Consider the following 24168-nt stretch of genomic DNA (forward strand, 5'->3'; position numbering starts at 1 on the left):
CTTGTGTATTCTTCACAGTTTCTGTAAACGTGTAATGTATCAGATCTGCAGGCAGTAGATGGCAGTCTAACCTTAAACTCTCCTGAATGGATGTCTTTCCATCAGAATAAAGGTACCTACTTAACCATATTTTGGGGACAAATTTGTACCCCGAAGCAGTGTTGGGAAAAGTTACTTTTAAAAGTAATACATTATAATATTTTGTTTAGTCACTAAAAAATGTAACTAATTGCATTACTTTTTATGAAAGCAATGCGATGTTACTTTTGTATTTATTTTTTCTCATCAAATTTTTCTTATGTCAAATTAATAGCATGCCTGAAAACTCTGTATTAGTAACTGTAGGCAGACAATACCTAAATTATTTACTAATTAATACCTTTATTTAGCAAGAAAGTTGATTGATCATGTTTAAAGTACTTTGTTTTAATAGTAGCATTTTACCTAAATGCATTAAATTGATTTAAAACAATTGTTACAAATGATTTTCATTAAAATAGGCACTATTTTTCTTTCTATTCATCAAAGATTCCTCAAAATAGTATTTAAAAAAACAAAAACTAAATATTAATTAAAACATTTTTTATAGCAGCACATCAGCATATTAGAATGGACTTTAGTTTAGGGTCCAATTCTTACTATTAACATTTTGCTTATTAGCATGCATATTAGTAGGATTTTGGCTGTTTATTAGTACTTATAAAGCACATATTCAGGCCTTATCCTGCATGATCATATTTACATCTCTTTATCCTACCCAATACTTAAACTTAAAGCTACACTGTGTGATATTTTCTCCCATCTAGTGGTGTAAAGGTATATGACCATCCAGTGAATAATAGTTTCTGTTCCTCTCAATTCTGATTTCGTTTGAACTCCTACGGTGGCCGATTTAGTCCAAGATTAACATGGCAACCCCCTTCTTCACATTCGACACGGTGTCATCGAGTGTTAAAGCGCGAAAGGCGAAGCTTGAATTTACGGGTACAGGGCTCTCAAGTCTCACGCATTGGGCGTGAGACACACGCATTTCAACCCGTTCACACGCTCACACGCCACACCTTGTATTTCTCACGCAGAGAAATCGCCAGGGTAACACACACTGAGTTGAGCGTTATTAGTCAAGCGAGTTCCGAGTTCTGACGGCCCTGCCATGCACCAGTTAATCTAATAAAAATAGAGACCGAACAGCCAATCATAAAATAGATTTGCTGTATCTGGGTAAGATATGGATATTCCCTCCACCCAAGAACGTTTACGTTCTGATTCCAACGTCACATTCTGTGATTCACGCCTCGGACTCTCAGTGAATCAAATGCTCGCTGAAGAACCGTTAGTTGGCAACTAGAAGCAACGATGACAGACGCACGCAGAGACACAAAGATAACACTGTTAAGTTAAGTTTCTGACAGCACTTTGTTTTCTGTTCTTAATCCCTCAACAAAACTTAAAGGAAGCTCAATCATGATTTGCATGTAATGCATTTTGCTATCATGTACGTTATTGCGCTCTCACTCAGTGAACATCTGTGCTCTTCTGCACTCGTGAATGCGGTGATGGACAGCTGTCCTCATTCCACTAGTGTTTGGATGTGATTTTTTTTAACTCACTTTCATTAATTAATTTATTAAAAGTAACTCCATTTTGTAAGATCATTTTCATCTAAGTAATTCACGAGGCAGACGACATTAGTGATCAAATACAGTCGAGCTATTAACACATTCCACAGAACCACCCAGTGGATTTAGTTATAACTGCGAGATTTAGAGGATTTATCATGGATTCACTGCATTTACGGCCAGCGAAGCAATATAGTAAAATATCAATTTTATTTTTATTTTTCGAATATTAATTACAGATCGAATATATTCGTGCTCACCCCTATTTATGGAAGCTGAAGTGTAGCGATATAAAATTTGCAATGCAATATGCAAAATGGCAATGCCATAGCCTAGGCAATGCATTTCAGTATTTAAATTTACATTTTCCATACCATGTGTGCAACATTTGGAACAAAATGATAATTCAAATTGAATAATATAATTTACATTTGCTATTTCCTACACTAGTTTTAACATATAATTTAAACATAAATTTTATATTGTAATACTTTATATAAGTTGCAAAATTAAAATTTAAATGTATTACAGAAATTACAGAAATAATTAGATGTGTTTAACATGTTCCAGCAAAAATTGTAGCAAAATGATCATTTAAATGTTATTTTTCTAAATTGCATTTAAACTTCCATTTAAGATACTTGCGATTGCATTTTGATTATATATCCCGCAATGAATGTAGCAAAATTCAAAGTGGAATTGAAAATGCAAAACTCCATCTCGTCTAGAGGTAGAGCCGGCCCTGCCGCTGTCATAAAGAGAGGAAAAAATATAACCATACTGATATAGCAAACAATAACCATAGGCAGCTTGTCTAAGATTATTTAAGAGTAAAATAATCTCTGTTGTAAACCACAGCTCACATCAGCGCGACCATGCTCATGTTAACTATGCTCACTAACCATTCTCTCTCTCTCTCTCTCTCTCTCTCTCTCTCTCTCTCTCTCTCTCTCTCTCTCTCTCTCTCTCTCTCTCTCTCTCTCTCACTCACTCACTCACTCACTCACTCACTCACTCACTCACTCACTCACTCACTCACTCACTCACTCACTCACTCACTCACACACACACACACACACACACACACACACACACACACACACACACACACACACACACACACACACACACACACACACACACACACACACACACACACACACACACACACAAATTAAATGCATATTTTTTTATTTGTACGAATGAATGTGTCATTTTTCATATCAGACCCTCGTACCCAGCCAAACCCCCGTTGCTGCCGCCACGGCCGAAATCTCACTCTGAACTCAGTTCAAAACTTGAGAGCCCTGCGGGTATGTCCCTCTTTGGCTAATGTACTTTCAAGATGGAGGGGCAACATGGCGACCGGCATTCGAACCCCTCACCCGTATGTATTTTTAATGGTATATTATAAACTTACGAGAATACTTTATAACTTGAAATAAGTAAATATACATTAATGAGCACATATATTTTTGAAAGAACTAAGTGTTTTTAGCTAAGAATAAACTAAAAAAGTAACAGTGTAGCTTTAACACCCTTGTTAACTGTTAATAAGCAGTTATTAGAAGTGTATTGGGGCAAAAGTCGTAGTAAATAATTAGTTAAAGGGGTACTTCAGCGCCGGGAAGATGAATCTGTATTTAAACTGGGTCATCAATGTAGTAGAAATGTGAAATTATTTTTTAATTTGGTGCCTTCTAGACTGAGAAAAGACAGAAAATGTATTTTTGTCTCATGGGGATGAAAGACTACAATTCCCAGAGTGCTTCGCTGCCCTGTGAGGCCATTCCCAAAGCCACCAACTTGATTACAGTGACTGAGTTAGAGAAGACACTACAATTAAAAACTGAACTGTGTGTTCAATATAATGAGTGAGTCACAGCGCGAGTATCACAGCACTGAGCACTAACTGCAGGAGTGAAATAAACGAGCTGAAGAGGTCTCGTGATGAGAGCTGAGGTAATCGCAACTACAGTCGCGGCATACATTCACAACGCGAGTTCAGTCTGGCGCGTTTCAGTTCAGGCCTTTTCAAGCTTAACTTTCATAGAAATTAATTTGAGAAGTTAGAAGACTTACATTGCTCACCATAGCTCCGTTTAAATGAGTGCCTGTAGCTGAGCTGCACTCTCCCTGCGAGCTGAGTGTGATCTCCCATCCCCCATGCGCAGATTCAAAACATGCGGAAATAGCTCCCTCTGCTGGCTGTAGTCTTTAGCCTTTGGGCAAACATTCCTCCTATGATGCAAATATCGTCAATTTGCATCATAGGAGGAATTTTTCCAGAAATATAATGCATAAATCTCTTGTCTCAGGGGGATATCAAGGGGGAAAGCACAATCATTTGAATATACTCCAGGGTTTCTACTGATATAAAGCCATATGCTAATTGCTGAAGTAACCCTTTAATAGTGAGAATTGGACCCTAATCTAAAGTGTGACCTTAGAATGATTTCTACAGGATCATGTGACTGAAGACTGGAGTAATGATGCTGAAAATTCAGCTTTGCACTACAGGAATAAATTACATTTTTAAATATTCAAATATAAAACAGTTATTAAAAATTTTAATAAAAATGTTTTACTGCTGTTGTACTGTAATTTTGATCAAATAAATGCAGCCTTGGTGAGCATAGGAGACTTCTTTCAAAAACATTAAAACATCTGACCCCAAACATATCTCACTTACTGTTTGTCACTCTGACACAGAAGGTCACAGTGTGATGATCTGTGTTTGCTTCTATTACAGATGCCTACATGATACTAACAAAGGAACAGCAAGCATTTGCATGTTTTGTTTATTGACACCTAAATCATATTAAAATACAGCGCAGTGACTCATAACTACAAACATTCAAACATTATACTCTTGTAAAATATTTACACCTCTAAAGCTTTTGTTAACTTAGAATTAAATAGCATCTCTTGCATTCAAGTCAATGGCATAAAAGAAGGTGATCGATCATGTCGCTTTTAAAGTGCTTTGTTTAATAGTAGCATTTGACCTAAATGTGAACGAGGATGGCAGGCATTCCACCCCTGACACACTATGACAAACTGAAGGTGTTTTGTGCGCGCGCGTGCGCTCTTGTTTGGCCAGAAAATGTTGTTAAAAGTTGTCGTCCATGTTTTATTTGTATTTGTGATCTTTATGTTGTGAGACTGGCATGTGCAACGTACATTATCAGACAGTGTTGAAAGTTTTAGAGCTTTATGGATGAAGATTTGATGCTTTAAACATTTAAATGGGAATATACAGTGGTCCCAAAAGGTATGTGGACACTTAAAGTGGCTATGCGTACAAGTGAAAATACTTTCTCAAGTCCTAGTGCTGAGACGTCTAAGAGTTTTATTTCTCCAAAAGTGTAAACAGTGTGGGTCTGTGACGCTTGTAGAATTACTCTTTTGGTTGGAGCGGGCTGACACGTTGACTTCAAATAGGCTTAATAAGGGCCCATGAGGGGACCGTTTTGGAAAATAGTTTGAAAACAGATCATATTTTTTGCATTTGGTGATGCAGTGGCATTAAACATTTCAGAATTTCAAATAAGATGACAAAATATCAAACTGAATGGTATCTGCAAGTAAATACTTTTTTTATTTACAGCTAACTGCACTTTTTGAGGCATTTTTATCATTTTAACCAACCGAACAGCGGTCTTTTGAATCGGCTTTGGCCGCGACTTTGGAAGACTTGGAGTTAGGCTTTTCTTTGAAAAAAAGGATTCTCTTAAAAAAGGGCTCTCACTCTGACTAAGTCACCACCTTCGTTGCTCTGGTTGGTTGTAGCGCTATCCTATCGCGTGCAGAGGGAGTTTGAAAGACAACCGTTTATCCCGCCCCTCGTATTGAGCCCTCCCAATAGTGAGTTGTCAGGCAATATATCTCCTTTTAAGTGATTTCTTTAACTATAAACATGTTCCACTATTGTTTGGAGACTAGAAAACATCCAAATACATTTCGTCTTCAATTTAAACAGAAAAGTGTGTGCTTGTGCTATCTCTCTTTTTAAATAAACGGCAGTTGGTTTGATATTTTATCCAATGCAGTGAAACTCCAATATTTAAGCATAGATTAAGTGTTTCGAATACAGGATGTTTTCGCTTAAGATGCTCACGTTGAAGCTCTGTTCGGCTTTAGTTGGCTCAGTCAAGGGCGATTTGTCTCAGCGGGACAAAGAAAGAGACGACAATCTACAGTGTGGGATTACTGTAAAGACAATGAAGGTGCAAATAGTTTCATTACAGGAGGGCATACCGGTTAAAAGACTTTCACTTGAGTGTTATATATATTTAAAAAGATAATACAACAATATTCTCTTCCCTGAGGTCCACCGGTGTTTTCTTCACGAAGCGGTCTGTGCTTAAATGTGGCACTCAGACTGTGCAGATCAGACTGAAATGATCAAGGACATTGTTAAAAAAACTTCACTCTTTTCTTGAGATCCTTCAGACATATTTGCAGAGCAGTAGGTGTTATACCCAGTCAAGAACAGCACAAGGTTTGTCAAACGTTCCCTTATTTTCGTTATCGTTAGTTCTTCTGATGTTTTGGAGTGGTGGTGATGTAGTTCTTACATCCCCTTTTTACTCCTTATGAATGGCCAGGTCAGGTTTCTGAACATTAGATACATTTTTGAATGTAAATGTTGTTGCTCATAAAGTATGTTTATGTTTTCATCTAGATGACATGAGTTTCAGAAGTTCAGGTGGAGTCATTTTTGCGGCTCAGTTTCAACACATGGTTTCTTTTTGGGAAGAAGTTTTGCGTTCTTGTACAGTGTGTTTACATATTGAACTCTTTTATTTCAAAAGCTCAAGAGAATTTGAATTCTCATGACAAGACCTCTGTAAATTGATTACTCCAGTTGTTGAATTTGTTGCCTGCTGGTGACTGTTGTCTCCTGTTTTCACATTTTTGGAAAGGTTTTTAGTATGAGGGGTCAGTCATAGTCTTATCCATAACTATGTGGGCTTCTGGGATTGATTGGCGACTCTTGGCGTCCGCTTTGGCTTTTCAGCTGGTAGAGACGGTGGCTGAGGTTCTGTACCTGGCAAGTGCCGAGAACGCATCCCACACGCATCAGCTGACCCTGCTGGCGACTGCGAGACCCTCTGAGGACATGCCGACGCTCCCGGAAATGTCCCTGAGCGCTGCTGTTTTGATTGGACGGTGTGTTGGTCTGTCTCGACGGGGGTCCTTTATGCAGGAGGGCCCTCCAGACCGCACGCCGTTCTCTTGCCCCGCCACTCGAAGCTATTGAAGGAATGGTGATGGTTTCCTTGGCGATACCTCCTCCTGTTTCTGGAAGCTTCCCAGGCTTACTTGGAAAACTCAATCTGGTGAGAGAAAGAGAAATCATTTGGTTGACCACCAGTGGAGCACATGGATGCACTGACCAAATCTAAATGCATCATTCAGACATTCACATAGAAGTTGGCGTAGTTTGACCATCACTTTAGTGTTAAAGCAGAGTCTTGGCAGCATTAAGACCATTTTAGGTGGAGTATTTGAAGCATGTTATTAATCCAGTGTTTATCTGGCTGTGGTCTGAGTTATTTGTGGCATGCACTAATATTCCCTCAATCTAGGACACATACTGCCTCACGTGCTACTCTTCCCTGTCTTCTGTCTGGCTCACAGAGGACATTGAGTATTCATTTTTCTGTTATAATATTAGTATAACATGAGAAATGTGAGGAGGTTTAAAAATAAATATAGGATGGTTTCACGTGATTGTCTGCACTGTCATGATGGAATTTTGTGGCAGTTTTGGGCATTATATTTGCTATTAGTTTCATTTGTTGCATTATATTTGCTATTAGTTTCATTTGTTGCATTATATTTGCTGTTAGTTTCATTTGTTGCATTATATTTGCTATTAGTTTCATTTGTTGCATTATATTTGCTATTAGTTTCATTTGTTGCATTATATTTGCTATTAGTTTCATTTGTTGCATTAAATTTGCTATTAGTTTCATTTGTTGCATTATATTTGCTATTAGTTTCATTTGTTGCATTATATTTGCTATTAGTTTCATTTGTTGCATTAAATTTGCTATTAGTTTCATTTGTTGCATTATATTTGCTATTAGTTTTTTTGTAAATAAAATGTAAATGTAAATTTGTTTATAATTTCTGTCATTAGCAGCCTAAATAAAAAAATCCTAATTAATTTTCCAAACATCTGCAGTTGCTCAGCCAGACAGGTAATCCCATTGAGACAGTTGAGGCAGTTGTGCCAGATGCTCGGCGATCGCATGTCAGATCGCCCAAACGGAGCCATGTTTGGAAGCATCTCAGAGCCACAATGTTTTCCATTGTTTGGAAAGTCAAGTCTTTGAGAATGGATTTCTTGTCTCTGCATATTTATTTATCTTTGCTTTGATAAATGTCAAACAATAAGTTAAGAAATAAATACAATTTGTATTACTCTTAATAAAGTGCTGGCTGTTTGGGTCCTAAAAACCACTGGAACAGTGTTATCCTCTTCAAATGATCTTGATAGAACAAGGCCAAATAATTTCATTTAGATGTACCAGCTCTCTGAAAATACAGATCATGTCACCAAGTTTTACATGGCTGCCAAACTTACAGATGAAGGATTTTCTAGGTAGGAAATGTTTGCAGTTTTCCTGAATGGTTACAGTATATATACAATGATGATTAGGCATAACATTATGACCACTGACAGGTGAAGTGAATAACACTGATTATCTCTTCATCACGGTAACTGTTAGTGGGTGGGATGTATTAGGCAGCAAGTGATCATTTTGTACTCAAGAAAAATGGCCAAGTGTAAGGATTTGAGCGAGTTTGACAAGGGTCAAATTGTGATGGCTAGATGCCTGGGTCAGAGCATCTCCAAAACTGCAGCTCTTGTGGGGTGTTCCTGGTCTGCAGTGGTCAGAATCTATCAAAAATGGTCCAAGGAAGGAAGTGAACTGGCCACAGGGTGCTGGGTGGCCAAGGCTCATTGATGCATGTGAGGAGGGAAGGCTGGCCTGTGTGTTCTGATCAAACAGATGAGGTAATATAGCTCAAATTGCTCAAGAAGTTAATGCTGGTTCAGATAGAAAGGTGCCAGAATACACAATGCAATGAGTGCATCACACTTTGTTGCGTATGGGGCTGCATAGCCGCAGACCAATCAGGGTGCCCATGCTGCTCCCCGTCCACCGCGCGCAAATATTGAGTTCTCTTTCAAGTCTTGTGCTTAAATGGACAAACTCACACAAGAAGTATGTCAACATGTCCATATTGATGAGTATCCAAGCAGACATAGTCTGTATATGCCTTAAGTGAACTTTATACAGTCGAGAAAGACGACACATATCCCTGCATTAGGTCTTAAAGGGGCAGTAACCTTTACTGCTGTCTGTTTAATGTCAAACAAAAGATAAAGACATCACTCACTGCTCTTGATTTAATAGCTTTTGTAAGTTTAATAAGGATTGATCTTTAATATAAACAGTTAATATGCAGTTATTTTACATTTGATTATTTTATTCAATTTCTTTCTGCAGGCAAGTAGGCCTGTACATTATTATTTAATTTACACAAGTGAGGTCAAGTTAAACATTTTAGTTTGAATTGTATTTTATACTGTGCCTTGTTGCAATGGGCTAAATAAATGTATGCATAATTTGTAATTGATTTATTATTTAAAACTTTCATGTTAATTTATGCAATTGCAGTGCCTTGATTTTAGTAAAGTTACACAGTCATAGCCATAAATACAATGGTTACTATTGGTTACAATTACTAATAATCGGCAAAATTTCTTTCTGTGTTTCGGTTTTTGGCATTGGTTTCCTTTTTTTTTCCCGGTTTCGGCTATATATATATATATATATATATATATATATATATATATATATATATATATATATATATATATATATATATATATATATATATATATATATATATATATAGCCGAAACCGGGAAAAAAAAAAAGGAAACCAATGCCAAAAACCGAAACACAGAAAGAAATTTTGCCGATTATTAGTAATTGTAACCAATAGTAACCATTGTTATATATATATATATATATATATATATATATATATATATATATATATATATATATATATATATATATATATATATATATATATATATATATATATACATATACTTAAATGGACAAACTCACACAAGAAGTATGTCAACATGTTTGAGTTTGTCCTGATTGGTCTGCGGTTTAATTTTAGTAAGCATGGAACCTAAATATCAGTATGTTTGTGTAATTTCCAGTCGGTGTTATAAGCTGTGAGTCAGTTTATGTTGTGCATTAGTCGGGGATATAGGACAATACTTTAGTCTTGAATTCTAATCCTAATCAGAATGTTTCTGAACCGGATTAGTCTGGACTTGCAGTAACACAACACATGGATGTACAAAATCACTTGTTTCGATCACTGCCTCTCAGCGGTTTCCGGTCAGGGAGAATTTAAATGATTATAACATAAGTTGTGTAAACCTTTGTTTAGCTCTTAAGGTTTAAGGTCTATAATACTATACCTGTTGGATTTCTGTACACTATACAATTTTTTAAAGAAATTAATACCGATGTATCAAGGTTTACACAAAAATGTCTTTCAGAATCAGCGCAACCGTTCTTTTAATTTGTAATAACATTTGATACTACTTTTTCTTGTACTGTAATTTTGATGCATCATTGAGCATAAGAGACTTTTTTTTAAAAGCTTTTAAAAAATGTGTTAATGTTAATATCAATTGTATATAATTTATATTAACATACATAAATTATATATATATATATATATATATATATATATATATATATATATATATATATATATATATATATATATATATATATATATATATATATATATATATATATATATATATATATATATATATATATATATATATATATATATAGTTAATACAGAGCTCATTTTGATTGGCCATCAATGCATAAGGATCTTTTAGGTGCTAAAGTATCTACCAGCAGAGGCTAATGGCAAGATGCTAACTAGCTAAAGTTTGGTTAAATGTGATAGAACATAATTGTAATATAGTTCATTTGTTGCAAGATTTCAACTCTCTTGTGATGTATGAGCACCACTGCGGGCAGAGCCTGAATAGCTGGCATTACGTGGCGTGTTGGAGCAGTATAGTGGGTCTGTTAGCGGAACCGGAGATGTGGGACTGCCGGGGCTCAGGGTCAGAGCAGGTCTGTGTGTTTGCTGGACTCCCACTTGCTCGCTCATATAATTAAACGTGGGCCAATGTAGGAAAGACTCAACAGAGCCACTGGAGTTTCCAATGCAAACTCCTCATTTAGCATGCGCTGCACACACTGCTTTCAGTGCAACACACAACTACTTTCTACCTCTTGTGAAGGTCACCATCAGACTAAACATATCTATCTGTCCATCTATATATGAAGAGTTCACATGCAAATCCTCTAAAAGCCTTTCGGTCAAAGATTCGTTAACGATACTGAGTAAATGCTCTAAGCATATAGTATACATTCACTTCAAACCCAATAAATCCCAGCCTCAGCCCATTCAGAAGTACAGGTACTTGGGTAGAAACCTGTACATGGAAGCCTGACAAAAATGCTAAATTTAAAGAGAAACATCAGACGAACTCGGAGTGTTTTGCATCTGTCTTCTGTCTGTTGGTCAGTATGTCTGTTGTTCTATTATTTCTATCATTCTGTCTTTTGTTCTGTCTGTCTGTCCATCTAGCTATCTATTGTTCTGTATGTCTATCTTCTGTCAATCACTCTGTCTGTTGTTCTATTAATCTGTCTGTTTGTTTATCATTCTGTCTTTTTTCTGTCTGTCTAGCTATCTATTGTTTTGTCTGTTGTTCTATCATTCGTTCTGTGTCTGTCTGTCTATCAGTATGTATGTCTGTCATTATATCTGTCTGTCTATCATTCTATCTGTCTTACTATCAGTAGGTCTGCCTAGCTATCCATCTTCCTGTATGTCTGTCGTTCTATCAATCATTCTTCCTGTCTGTCTGTCTGTCTCTGTCTGGCTATCATTTTCTGTCTGTTGATCATTCTATCTGTCTTACTATCAGTCTGTCTATCTAGCTATCCATCTCAGTATGTCTGTCTGTTGTTCTGTCCATCAGTTTATCTGTCTGTCGGTCTGTTGTTGTAGTAAATTTAAGATCTTTGCCACTGTACCTTTTTAAAATTGAAAATTCAATTCTGCATTCCTGTTTGATGGCACAATTCAAATGTAGGTATTCAAAAGCATTTTCAATTAAAGCCACACTTTGTAACTTTAGTTTATGTTTAGCTAAAAACACTTAGTTCTTTATAAATGTGATAAAAATATGTGCTCATTAATGTATATTTACTTCTTTCAAGTAATAAAGTATTCTCGTAAGTTTATAATATGCCATTGAAAATACATACGGGTGAGGGGTTCGAATGCTGGTCGCCATGTTGCCCCTCCATCTTGAAAGTACATTAGCCAAAGAGGGACATACCCATAAATTCAAGCTTCGCCTTTTGCGTTTTAACACTCGATGGCACTCATGGACGAGTTTGAACTGGAAGCCATGTTAATCTAAATCGGCCACCGTAGGAGTTAAAACGAAATCGGAATTGAGAGGAACAGAAACTAATATTCACTGGATGGTCATATACCTTTACACCACTAGATGGGAGAAAATATCAGTGTAGCTTTAAATATGAATGGGTTTTCCAATGTTGCTGGTGGCAACGTTTGATCTGGTAAGCATAAATAATTTCTTTTCCATGCATTTTGTAATTATTTTCCTTTGCATTATCGTGATGAAGTTCTATGGAAGCCCGTTTCCGCCACTAAATAGAGTAATTGTGACTTTTTATCCCAGAATTCTGACTTTTTTTCTCACAATGGAGAGTTATAAAGTCCCAATTCTAAAATATAACCTCACAATAGCATGATATAAAGTCAGAATTCTGAGATAGTCGCAATTGCAAGTCCCAATTGTGACTTTATATCACGCGATTGCGACTTTATATCTCAGAATTCTCCATTGTGAGAAAAAGTCTGAATTTTTAGATAAAAAGTCACAATTACGCTTTTATTTTTTTATTTAGTGGCAGAAACAGGCTTCCATAAAATTGAGCTGCTTATCTTAATTTGTTTAACATCCTTTCTTGCATTTGCACATGATTAGATAAAGTCCTCTGCATCATAAAACTCTTCTGAATTGAAATTGGTCCTGCATGGTTATTCAATCACCCTGTCCTAGCATAAGCCTTTCTAAGCCCCCAAAGCTAAAGTCCTACTGTTTCACTGCTCCATTCATACACTTCAGTCTCAGGTGCTATAGCACACACACACACACACACACACACACACACACACACACGTCTTTGAATATGGAAGACAGCTAGGTGAAGTGTCTCTTGGATTAGAGGAGAGACCAAGGAAGAAGAGGAGACGTATTGTGGTATTTTATTCTGCTTTGTGAAAAACTAGGAGGAGCAAGTCTGAAAGTTTTAGGTTGAGAGAAAGAGATTGTTGAGAAACTTTCCCACATCCGTGCCCTGCATGGGGTCTGATAGAGAGATATCATGCACAAAGATCCATCTTAATCTAACAAACTGTTAAGAAGGATGTTGCAATCCACTCACTGAGGGGCACATTTTTAAAAACAGAGCTAGAGGGGCTAATTTGGTGAAAAACTGCTTAAATCCACCTTACATAAATTCCTTAAGCCCTTGTGTGACCAAAAGAGGATTTAATTTCCCTGTGAACATTAAAGCCCTAAATCACTGTTTGTTTGTGACCTCACACAGTCCGTTTGACCTTTTCTCACATTAGACACACACTGCGTGCTCACATTTATTCTGTAAGCTTGTTTCACGTTTGAAGGCCACAGTGGAGGAAACTGCCTCATCCCACCAGGAGGGGGCGCCACTGAGATTGTTCAATCAGTCTTTGAGATCGCAAGTGGCCCAAAACCCAAACCAACAGGTGAAGTCAGTGACCCCCCAAAAAGTATTTGCAAACTAACCAATACCAATAAAATATAAAAACAAGTAATGTCAAATATGGTAAAGTTTTTTTGGAATCTAAAATTTTAGGAAGTACTTTTAAATGACTGCTGTAGTGCTTTTAAGTGGATGTAAAAGTCCTGTGTCCAAATAATCTGTGTATTTCTTCTATTATATCTGTTGCTTTATTGTTTTAAAACCTAACAAACTCCATTTTGTGTAATGTTTTGTTTTAGAAAGTGTGCTCTTTAAAATTAATGCCACGTGATGCTTTAACACTATTTAGAAGTAATGCAATTTAATGCAAGCTTTAGGAGGTATGTGGATTAAGTTGAAGGATCTAGTCAGAGTCAGAAATAACCCAATCCATATCATGACGTCACGATGGGGAAATCTGTGAAACTACGTTACAGGTGGCACGTCTCTCTTTAGCTGTGTGCCAAATGCAGTCAGTCAAGTGACACATAGCCTACTATCTCATGGAGAACTACAGGTCACACATGTGGCAAGCCATTTTAACATCTATCATTTAAAGTAACTTAAAAGTAAAATTTTCTCCAGTCCTACGTTTTTTAGATACGCAAGTGTGTTATTCACTCGATCTTATTCATACACTTACCTACCTAAGTTACCATCTCAATAGCAATAGTATATAAATATGGATAGTATGTATCCAGTTTTTACTTAGCCTATACTGAATGAGACACCAGCATATGACAATTGTGCATAACATTTTGAAATAGGCCTACAACAAGTTGCTTTCTATAATATTTAATAGAAGTGAAATTGAAGGGGGGAAAAATAGAGCAAGCATGCATTTTAAAGAAAAGTATAAGTAATAAATATGCTTTGATTGTTAAAAGGGCTTGCCATCAATATAGATACTTAAACTTTAACTTTAGTAATGTGTGCGATGTGTACATTAGGCTATATGATTACCGGTAACTGAAGTTTTTGTTATCATAAGTTAATGTGACCTAATGAACAATTTGTTTGTTTGCATCTAATTAAAGTTAATTTAATCAATTACCTATACTTTTTTAAAATCAAAAGTTGTCTGTTAACCTTATGCACTCTAAACACATTTTTATTATTATTAATTTTAATATGAAATGATATACAAACGTAATTACGTTTAATATTGATCATGATATTAAACACCCAGGATACGAAGTATAATATTAACAGCATTCTCGATTGATCATGATAACGATGGTGTATCACAGGTGACCGGGCGGCGCCGGTATCCCGCGCTTCTCTCACCTGTTGCGCATTGGCAGCGCGAGTGTTTGCAGAGGCAACAGAAACACACACACGAGCAGCAGCGATTTCATGATGGGAGCGTTTTGTCCTCTACAGTCCGACTCGGTGAAGTATAGAGCTCTGATAGAGAGAGACGCGCAGCTGTGGAGGAGAACAGACGAGACGGTCATTTATGCTACTTCCATAGTAAAGTTATCTATATGAAAAGTTCCGTTTAAAGATACAAGAAGCCTATTAACTCCGTACTTTAAAAGACACTATAGATGGGATACCGATGTATTACGTTTGTTTCTCGTGTGTAAGACTGTTAAGACCGCGTGAGTAAGGACTTTGATTTATGTGGCTGGAGAAACTCGTACTAACTAAGAGAACGTCAGTCTCGTGGATGGAGCAGATTCTTAAATACTGAGAGGGAGGAGACACGTTGCTACTAACACTTTACACGCTGCAGTCCAGCCTTAGTTATCGTTATTATGAATTCATAGTCTCCCTTTGTAGAGCATCCGATTCATTATTCATCACTGTAATTGACTGTGTTTTTTAATTAATATTTCTTAGACCACATGCGGCTGTTTGTCATGCTTTGTTTGAGCGCATTCTTAAGTGGTTTGTCATCCCGAAATAACTGGGGGTGTGGCCAATATGCTAATATTAATTTGTAATGTAACGGTTAGGCTATTGATGGTGTATTTTTCATTTACAAAACAAGTAGGCTACGTTAATAATTTGATAGCTTTAACGCTTAATATAGCTAGTTATTTTAACAGTGTTACTTTATATTTATTTACATTTTAAAACTATGGTAGCCTAATTAAATAAAATGCTGAATAAACTTATTCTAAATAGTTTATTAAACCAAATAGTTTAGTTTACATGTATGACATATTATATAATGCAACTTTAATGTATTAAGTATAATATTATCATTATATATATATATGAGAGAGAGAGAGAGAGAGAGAGAGAGAGAGAGAGAGAGAGAGAGAGAGAATGATATTATAATATTTTATATTACATAGGCTATATATTATAATATCATGGTAACCTTTAAATTTAATGCTTTTTATCTATATAATTTTGCCTTGAAATAGGCTAGCCTATTTACTAAAATAAATAAATTAAATAGGCCTATATATATTTAATATTTATTTACTTTTGCTGGCTTTTGGTAGAATATATTTAAAAAAAAGTTTTTTTATGGAAGGATTTGAGTAAAGGGACTCTTGAAACATAAATAATTTCTCTCTCTCTCCCCTTTTTACTGTGTCTTACTTGATATAAAAATATAAATGTGCTGTCAGGTGTGACAAAGTGGCTTATTTTAAAGGTCAGAGACAAAATACAAAGTGTTTGGTTTAATCGAGCTTACTGTGTCTTGTGCCCTTATAAAGAGGATTTTAGAGAGCATTAACAACAGTTCAGTTAATGTTAATGAGAGTCAGTCAGAGACTGTGTGTGTAAGAGGGAGAGAGGTTTACTGATGCTAGTGTGTTTTGGGTTTTTGTTGTTGATCTTTTATGTAGATTTGTTTTGCTATAGACACATTTTATGGTTAAACTTTGACCTTTTGTTTTTTTGGAAGAAATGCAATTGTCTAAAATTGTATATCAGCTCTAAACGGGGTTTTTTTTTGGCGTGATTGTTTTTTTACAATGCACTGTTATAAAGGTCAGGTTTGTTTTTGTGTCAGTGTGTTAAAAGACACGCACATCTGTGTGTTTAAGAGCTTAGGATTTTACATCTCAGTCTTATGAATAATGTCATAAATTGTGAGTGTCTTATTATTTGGAAACGTTATTATATCAGTTTTATGTACTAAATAGATTAATTATATTTCTTCTGTGAATCAAAAGGGAATTTTTTTGCATTATTGTTTGTTACTTTCGTGGTGTTTTATTTTAATTTCAAACAAACTATACACTCTTTTAGTATTAGCCCTAAGACTTGTTTCTGTTTCGTGTGTGTGTGGTGTGTTCTGCATCATGGTTCAGACAGCAACAGGATACATTTGCATTCATGCGTCAGTTGGCTCAGACAGAGGTGTGTGTGTGTGTGTGTGTGTGTGTGTGTGTGTGTGTGTGTGTGTGTGTGTATGTATGTATCCAAGTGTCTCTTTTCTCTTCATTATTCATTGAAATATCCACTATAATAAGAAACTCATCACAGTAATCCTATTAAAAATACATGTTGTAAAATTCAAGTAGCATATTTTGCTAAATTAAAGGGGTGATGAATTGAGAAATACACTTTCCCTTGAGCTTTTGATATATAAAAGGTCATGTTAATATAAGAATATCCTGTAAGTTTCAGAGCTGAAAACGTCCTTGTTAGTCAAAGAAAAGCTTTTATAGACACCAGCCTCAGCAAATGGTCCTGCGCTTCATTCTTACATCATTGCGCGACGAAACACACACCTCTAAAGCACGTCTAATCCAGTAGCCTCGCTCACCGACTCATGAAGGGCTCGTGCTAGCAGGTCAACAACAATAAACATGCAGAGGAAGATAGCAAGATATTGCGCTATTCCTGGTTGTGGAAAAACACAGTCGCTGCATAAGCTTTCTTCGGATCCTAATATTAGGAATGTGTGGTTGAACTTTATTTTTAATGAAGTTATAGCTCACGTGGGGAAGACATGTTCATTTCACTGCGGGATTGTTTGTAAACAAATCTCCGGTCGATGCTGGATTTGGATCTGACAGGAATGGTGCAACACACTGATGTGAGTAAAACGTGTTTTTATATGTAATAGTATTGCATTGTTATATATGTGTCCGTGTCTTAACAGAATCAAACCTTATAGCTTTAGCATGCTGGACATGTATGGGCCAGGGCTCGCAAAGCCCGACAGGCCGATGAATCTCATAATATTCCGTCTCTCTCTCTCTCTCTCTCTCTCTCTCTCTCTCTCTCTCTCTCTCTCTCTCTCTCTCTCTCTCTCTCTCTCTCTCTCTCTCTCTCTCTCTCTCTCTCTCTCTCCTCTCTCTCTCTCTCTCTCTCTCTCTCTCTCCCCCTCCCCCCCCTCCCTCCCCAATTCAATTCAAATCAGCTTTATTGGCATGGCTGTCGGATAGTACAATGTTGCCAAAGCATTAAACATGTAACAAGTTATACAGGTATAGATATCTAAATACAAAATATAATTAAAGAAGAAAAAAAAAGAAAAAAAAACATTTACATTGCTATATTGTAAATATATTATGACAACTCAACCGGTTGTAAAATACAGGGTAAATGGTTACAGAGAGCAGTGAAGAGACTAAAGAGGGTTCAGCCTCAGCCTTGTCCCTCATGATATGGCAGGAGGTAACATACTGTGCTGCCAAGTGGATACATTTCTCTTTTTCTCCTAAGATATAACACAGTTTGGCGATGTCACTTGCTTGCTGGAATTCGGGGAACATTTGAGTGATTTGGGTGAAGTACGTTTCTCTGATGTTGTTATATTTGCTGCACTGTGTGAGGAAGTGCAGCTTGTCCTCTACGACTCCATCAGGGCAGTGTGAGCACAGTCTGAGCTCTCTGGCTCTCCAGCTCTGCTTGTGTCGGCCCGTCTCCACACTCAGACTGTGCTCACTCAAACGCTACTTTGTCAGGAGTTTTCTCTGACAATAGTCTATAATTTGGATCAGGTAAGGTGCCAATTGGTAATCAGTCTTTATTCTGCAGAAGTACTTCAATTTGTTTATTTGTGCTATTTTGATTTGCCAGTCGTTAATGTAGTCTTCTTGACTGTGATACACTCTCTCTCTCTCTCTCTCTCTCTCTCTCTCTCTCTCTCTCTCTCTCTCACTCTCTCTCTCTCTCGTGCGCTCTCTCTCTCTCGTGCGCTCTCTCTCTCTCTCGTGCGCTCTCTCTCTCTCTCTCTCTCTCTCTCGTGCGCTCTCTCTCTCTCTCTCTCTCGTGCGCTCTCTCTCTCTCTCTCTCTCTCTCTCTCGTGCGCTCTCTCTCTCTCTCTCTCTCTCTCTCTCGTGCGCTCTCTCTCTCTCTCTCGTGCGCTCTCTCTCTCTCTCTCGTGCGCTCTCTCTCTCTCGTGCGCTCTCGCTCTCTCTCGTGCGCTCTCGCTCTCTCTCTCTCTCTCGCGCTCTCGCTCTCTCTCTCTCTCTCGCGCTCTCGCTCTCTCTCTCTCTCTCGCGCTCTCGCTCTCTCTCTCTCTCGCTCTCTTCAATTCAATTCAAATGTGCTTTATTGGCATGACAATTGTTTCAATGTATTGCCAAAGCATTAACACACATGTACATATACATACATACAATAAAGGAACTATATAAAATAAATAATAATAATAGTAATAAGTTGAATAATCTGTAAACATTTAGAATTGTAGATGTGATTTTGATTTTGAGATTGATTTTATGAAGTTTAGGATAGAATGTATTTCTGATTTGTTCATAGTTAGGACAGCTGGTGAGGAAGTGTGTCTGTCTCCACTTCTTTAGCGGTGCAGTACGGGTAGATGCGGCTCTCTCTGGGCAGCCAGTTCTGTCTGTATCTGCCCGTCTCTACGGCCAGTGTGTGATTGCTCAGTATGTACCTCGTCATTCTTCTTCTGAACTCAGTCTTTCACTGCGCTCAGGTATTCTGCTGTTGTGTAGTTTCTGCTTACTTTGTTTTTGTGTTGTTTCAGTCCAATAGGTCAGGTAGTTTTCTTTTTGTGCTTTAATCATTTGGTTGGGCCAGATTGTGTGGATGAGGGTGTCAGTGTCCTGAGGCTGATTATTGTTAGTCGTGTTAGTTTGTTTTTGCAGCCTCAGGACCAGCTGAATTAGGGGACTCTTCTCAGCGTTCACTTCAAATGGTAAGAGTTGGGGTCACTAATTTTTAGATGTTTCCAAAATTTGATGGCTCGTTTCTCAATGTGGATTAGTAAAGGGTATTGGCCTAATTCGGCCCTGCATGCAATGTTCGGCGTGTTCCTCTGTACTCTCAGGATACTCTTACAGAACTCTATCCTGACAAGCCAGACCCACATCAAGATGTTTGGTCTGGAAATTCACCATAGACAGGGCTCGATCCTAGGGGCGGGATAAACGGTTGTCTATCAAACTCCCTCTGCACGCGATAGAATAGTGCTACACCAACCAGAGCAACAAAGGTGAAACAGAGCTCCTTGATAGATTAAACATTCGCCGTATATCCGGTCGGCAAAACTCCGAACACATCTTCCCTTTTTAAGAATGACTTCAGTGCCGTTCTTTGTCCTTTTCTCAGAGAAAAGCTCAACTCCAAGTCTTCCAGAGTCACGGTCAGAGCTGATTCGAAAGACCGCCGTTCGCCAGTTTCTGTGTTTACTAGAAGCATGCAAGCGCAACTCGGCCGTCGTCATTATGGCCCCGCCCACAGACTCTATACACAATGTGATTGGCCCGGCAAGAGTTAGGGGAATACAGCTCAGAAGGGTATTGAGAGTTGCTAGACGACACTTGCGGGCAGATTAAATTTGCTGCCGCTAGGGTGCATCTAGATTTCTAGGCTAACAGAACTCAGCATGCAGGGTTTGTATTGGGTTTTTGTCCCATTTGTCAAATTCATGGTTTAGTAGAGGACCCCACACTTCACTGCCATATAGTGCAATAGGTTCTATGACAGATTGGAATATTTTGAGCCAGATTCTGATTGGTATTTCAAATTGGATTGATTTTTTGATGGCATAGAAAGCCCTTCTTGCTTTCTCTTTTAGTTCATTCTGAAGCCAAGCAGAAGTTTCCGTTTGCATTGAATTTCAACCCGAGGTATGTGTAGTTGGTGGCATGATCAATTTTGGTCATACCAAGGGTGAAATTGTGTTTCTTTCCCTGACATTGGGTCTCTTCTGAAATGTTAGTACTTTAGTTTTTGCCGTGTTAATAGTCAGGGCTCAGGTCTGACAGAACTGATGCAGGATGTCCAGGTTCTGCTGTGTAGACCCTCTTCTGTTGGAGACAGCAGCACCAGATCATCCGCATACAGGAGGAACTTTATAGAGGAGTCATGTAGTGTGAGACCAGGAGCTGCTTATTCCTCGAGGAGTTTCGCTAATTCATTAATGTAAATATTGAAGAGGGTCGGTGATAGTAGGCAGCCCTGTCTCACACCTCGCCCTTGAGTGAAGGACTCCGTTTGTTTATTGCCTTTTTTAATTGAGCATTGATTGTTTGAGTACATTGTTTTAATTATGTTATATGTTTTGCCCCCGATACCTGATTCTAGAAGTTTAGACAGAAGACCTTCATGCCAAATTGAATCAAAGGCCTTCTGGAAATCAACGAAGCAAGCGAAATGTTTAGTTTTGTTTTGATTAATGTGTTTGTCGATCAGGGTATGCAGGGTGAATATATGGTCTGATGTTCTATAATTTGGTAAGAATCCAATCTGACTTTTGCTGAGGGCATTCTGCTCTGTGAGGAAGTAAACGAGTCTCGTGTTAATGATGCTACAGAACATCTTCCCCAGATTACTGCTCACACAGATGCCTCTGTAATTGTGCGGGTCTGATTTGAGAATTTGTCTGAGAGAATTTCTCTCTCTCGTTGACATCTGAAGGGTGGCGCACACGTGTATGTGTGTGCGCGCCATTCACGCTTATATCATCCTTATCATGCTTAATATTATTTAATTAATGACCACTTCAAATATTCTTCTTCTAATATTGATATTATTTATATTACAATTAGAGTAGTAATTAAGGTTAAAATAGAGAATTCCAAGTCATTTTGTGGCTAATAAAATAATGTTCATTTGTGATGCCATTACCAGTAGATACCTTATGGATATTTAATAATATACATGTATCTAATCTAGTTGCTCAAAAAATATTGCAGTCTTGCATTTTAGTAAATATTTAGATATTATCAAACACTAGATTTCTTTAAATGTGAAATTTGAAAACTTGCATCCTAATATTTTAATGAATAATGATCGTTATATAAGCACACACAAGTGAATATTAATGAATGTGAGCACATATTTTGACCCAAGAAACGTTTAAAATAGTGCTAAGACAAAGATTTTCCTTATTATGTACAGTATACTACATTGATACGAAAAACAAGATCGAAATTGATAGCGTTTGTACTACAATTTAGTTAAGTTCATAAGTTTAATTTTCTACAAATATTAACATATTGATCAATCCTGACCATCCAACCCCAATGATATTGTAAGAAATGTTTAGAAATGTATCTGTAACAATAAATCAACATTTGGTCAAGAATAGGATAGTCATTAAAGTTCATGTGAATGTGAATGTAAAGGTAGGCATCCCAAAAACTCTTGCCAAATTTAGTCATATAGTGCATATTGTGAAAAGCACTATTTAAATTGTGAAATGTGAATCCTTAACATTTATTGTGCTGTTTCTATATATATATTTATTTATTTATTTTTGTTTGTTTTTGTTGCAAAAAAAAAAAAGCATAAATCAGGTTTAGCTGTATTTTTAGACGGTCCCTAATTTTGGTCACAAGCCTCACATAAAATGAAAAGAAAAGATAAAACTGCTCATATATTTTCAAATATTATCAAATATTTTCCACATATTTGTAATTGTCTAGTTGAACTTGTAGGGTCATTATAAACAAATATGCAACTGCGCATCACTTTTGGCCACTACTGCCATAAAAAGCTCTTTTAAAGAGTCACTGAGAGGTTGAAATGACCATAAGTACTGGACTGAGACGTAACTCTAGTGAGCACAGCTACTGTACTTTACTGTATTACACACCCACTCACCCCGTTCACTCCTCCAATCTCAGCTCATCAGCAGGTGCCCAGAAAAAAAGAATCAACCAATCACATCTGTGCATTTATGTCAGATGTTATAATGGTCAAAGTACTTTATTTCAAATTCTTGTCCAAATACTGTTTCATAAGGTTTCATAACGTAGTGTTAAAAGCACTTTGGAGGGGAGTCTTTTGTTTAAATAAGTGTGTGAGTATGTTTTAAAATCCCTGGAACTCTAGTGTTTAGCTAGCAGGTGCAGTGCTCGATTCGATGACAGTTTGCCTTTGCTGTCCCCTGCTGGAGAAACATTTCTGTTTACTCAATGCTTTGACACACAGGCTGAATTTGGAATAGCGTACTATTATATACTACTACTATTTTGTAAAAGTAGTGCTATTTTAAATAAAACTTGTGAAAAGTGCAGTGCAGAGTGAACGTGTTGTTCCATGAATGTTTGAAATGGCATACAGTACAGAAAAAATTCACATATTACTACAAATTCACATATTATACAAAGTATATTTTGCATACTGAATTTTTATAGTATATAGACTGTTATAGACCGAAAAATTCTAGACCGTTTATAGTATACTGTGTTTACAGTATATAATAGTATACCTACTATTTTGTGTTTGAGATAACAGTCTGTTATCCCAAAATGTAGTTCTTTTTATAGTAAAATTATTTGCATATGATAAAATGTCACGGTAATAACACTACTGCATGACTGGCTGAATGTGATATTTGTGTGAGTAAATAGATCTAATTCCTCTTTGAAACCAGTCAGACCAGCTCTCTGGTGTGTGTTTGTATGTATTCATGTGTATATTTCTGATATCCTCAGGGCTGTTCATTTATGAATGCTTGGGATATATATCTGTTCTCCCTCCAGTCCTCATGTTTCAACATAATTCAGCAGAAACCTGCACTAAACCAGTAGGCCTACAATAATCAACAGTATAGTATGTTTGCTCTTCAATGTACTTATCATTCTAGAAGGGTTTGTGTGAATCAAGTAATTGTTCAAGTCACAATAATGACCTCGATTAAAGGGTAGGTTCACCCAAAAATGAAAATTAGCCTATGAATTACTCACCATCAACTCTTCCTAGGTGTATATGACATTCTTCTTTCAGACAAACACAATCAGAGTTATAATAAATACATCACAGGCTCGTATAACATACGGAAAAACTGTAGCACCTCTTGCAGTAGAAAATGTTCACATAAAACGCCTACGTCTGTCCAGAGTAACTGGTGTGCAATGTTGTCAGACATCTTGAACTGCGAGAGGAGCGGGCGCTACACCTTTTCCGTTCGTTAAATATGGAGGATGACTTAACGGAAGCTAGATAATTTACTTTATAAAGTTTTAAAGCTACACTGTGTAACTTTTTTAGTTTATTCTTAGCTAAAAAATACTTAGTTCCTTCAAAAATATATGTGCTCATTAATGTATATTTACTTTATTACTTGAAAGAAGTATTCTCGTAAGTTTATGCCATTGAAAATGCATAAGGGTGAGGGGTTCGAATGCTGGTCGCCATGTTGCCCCTCCATCTTGAAAGTACATTAGCCAAAGAGGGAAATA

At 37.0% G+C, this 24168-nt stretch overlaps 1 protein-coding gene across 1 annotated transcript; it reads right to left on the reverse strand.

Annotated features, from left to right (window-relative positions):
• Positions 1-4456: 4456 nt before the first annotated feature.
• Positions 4457-15461, reverse strand: adm2b (adrenomedullin 2b). Its single transcript, XM_067419620.1, has 3 exons — positions 15122-15461; positions 14876-15016; positions 4457-6961 (listed from the first exon to the last, which is right to left on the reverse strand). The coding sequence occupies exons 2-3, from the start codon at positions 14944-14946 to the stop codon at positions 6577-6579; spliced, it is 456 nt and encodes a 151-aa protein (XP_067275721.1). The 5' UTR covers positions 14947-15016; positions 15122-15461; the 3' UTR covers positions 4457-6576.
• Between the last annotated feature and the right edge of the window lie 8707 nt (positions 15462-24168).

This window comes from Pseudorasbora parva, chromosome 16, assembly GCF_024679245.1.
Source record: "Pseudorasbora parva isolate DD20220531a chromosome 16, ASM2467924v1, whole genome shotgun sequence".
In the NCBI taxonomy this organism is placed as follows: Eukaryota; Metazoa; Chordata; class Actinopteri; order Cypriniformes; family Gobionidae; genus Pseudorasbora; species Pseudorasbora parva.

Bases quoted from the DNA above. Each gene is read 5' to 3' on its own strand.
- adm2b (XM_067419620.1), bottom strand. From the start codon at position 14,946: ATGAAATCGCTGCTGCTCGTGTGTGTGTTTCTGTTGCCTCTGCAAACA. The intron at 6,962-14,875 runs GTGAGAGAAGCG...TTCTCTCACCAG, and splicing joins GCGCTGCCAATGCGCAACAG to ATTGAGTTTTCCAAGTAAGC.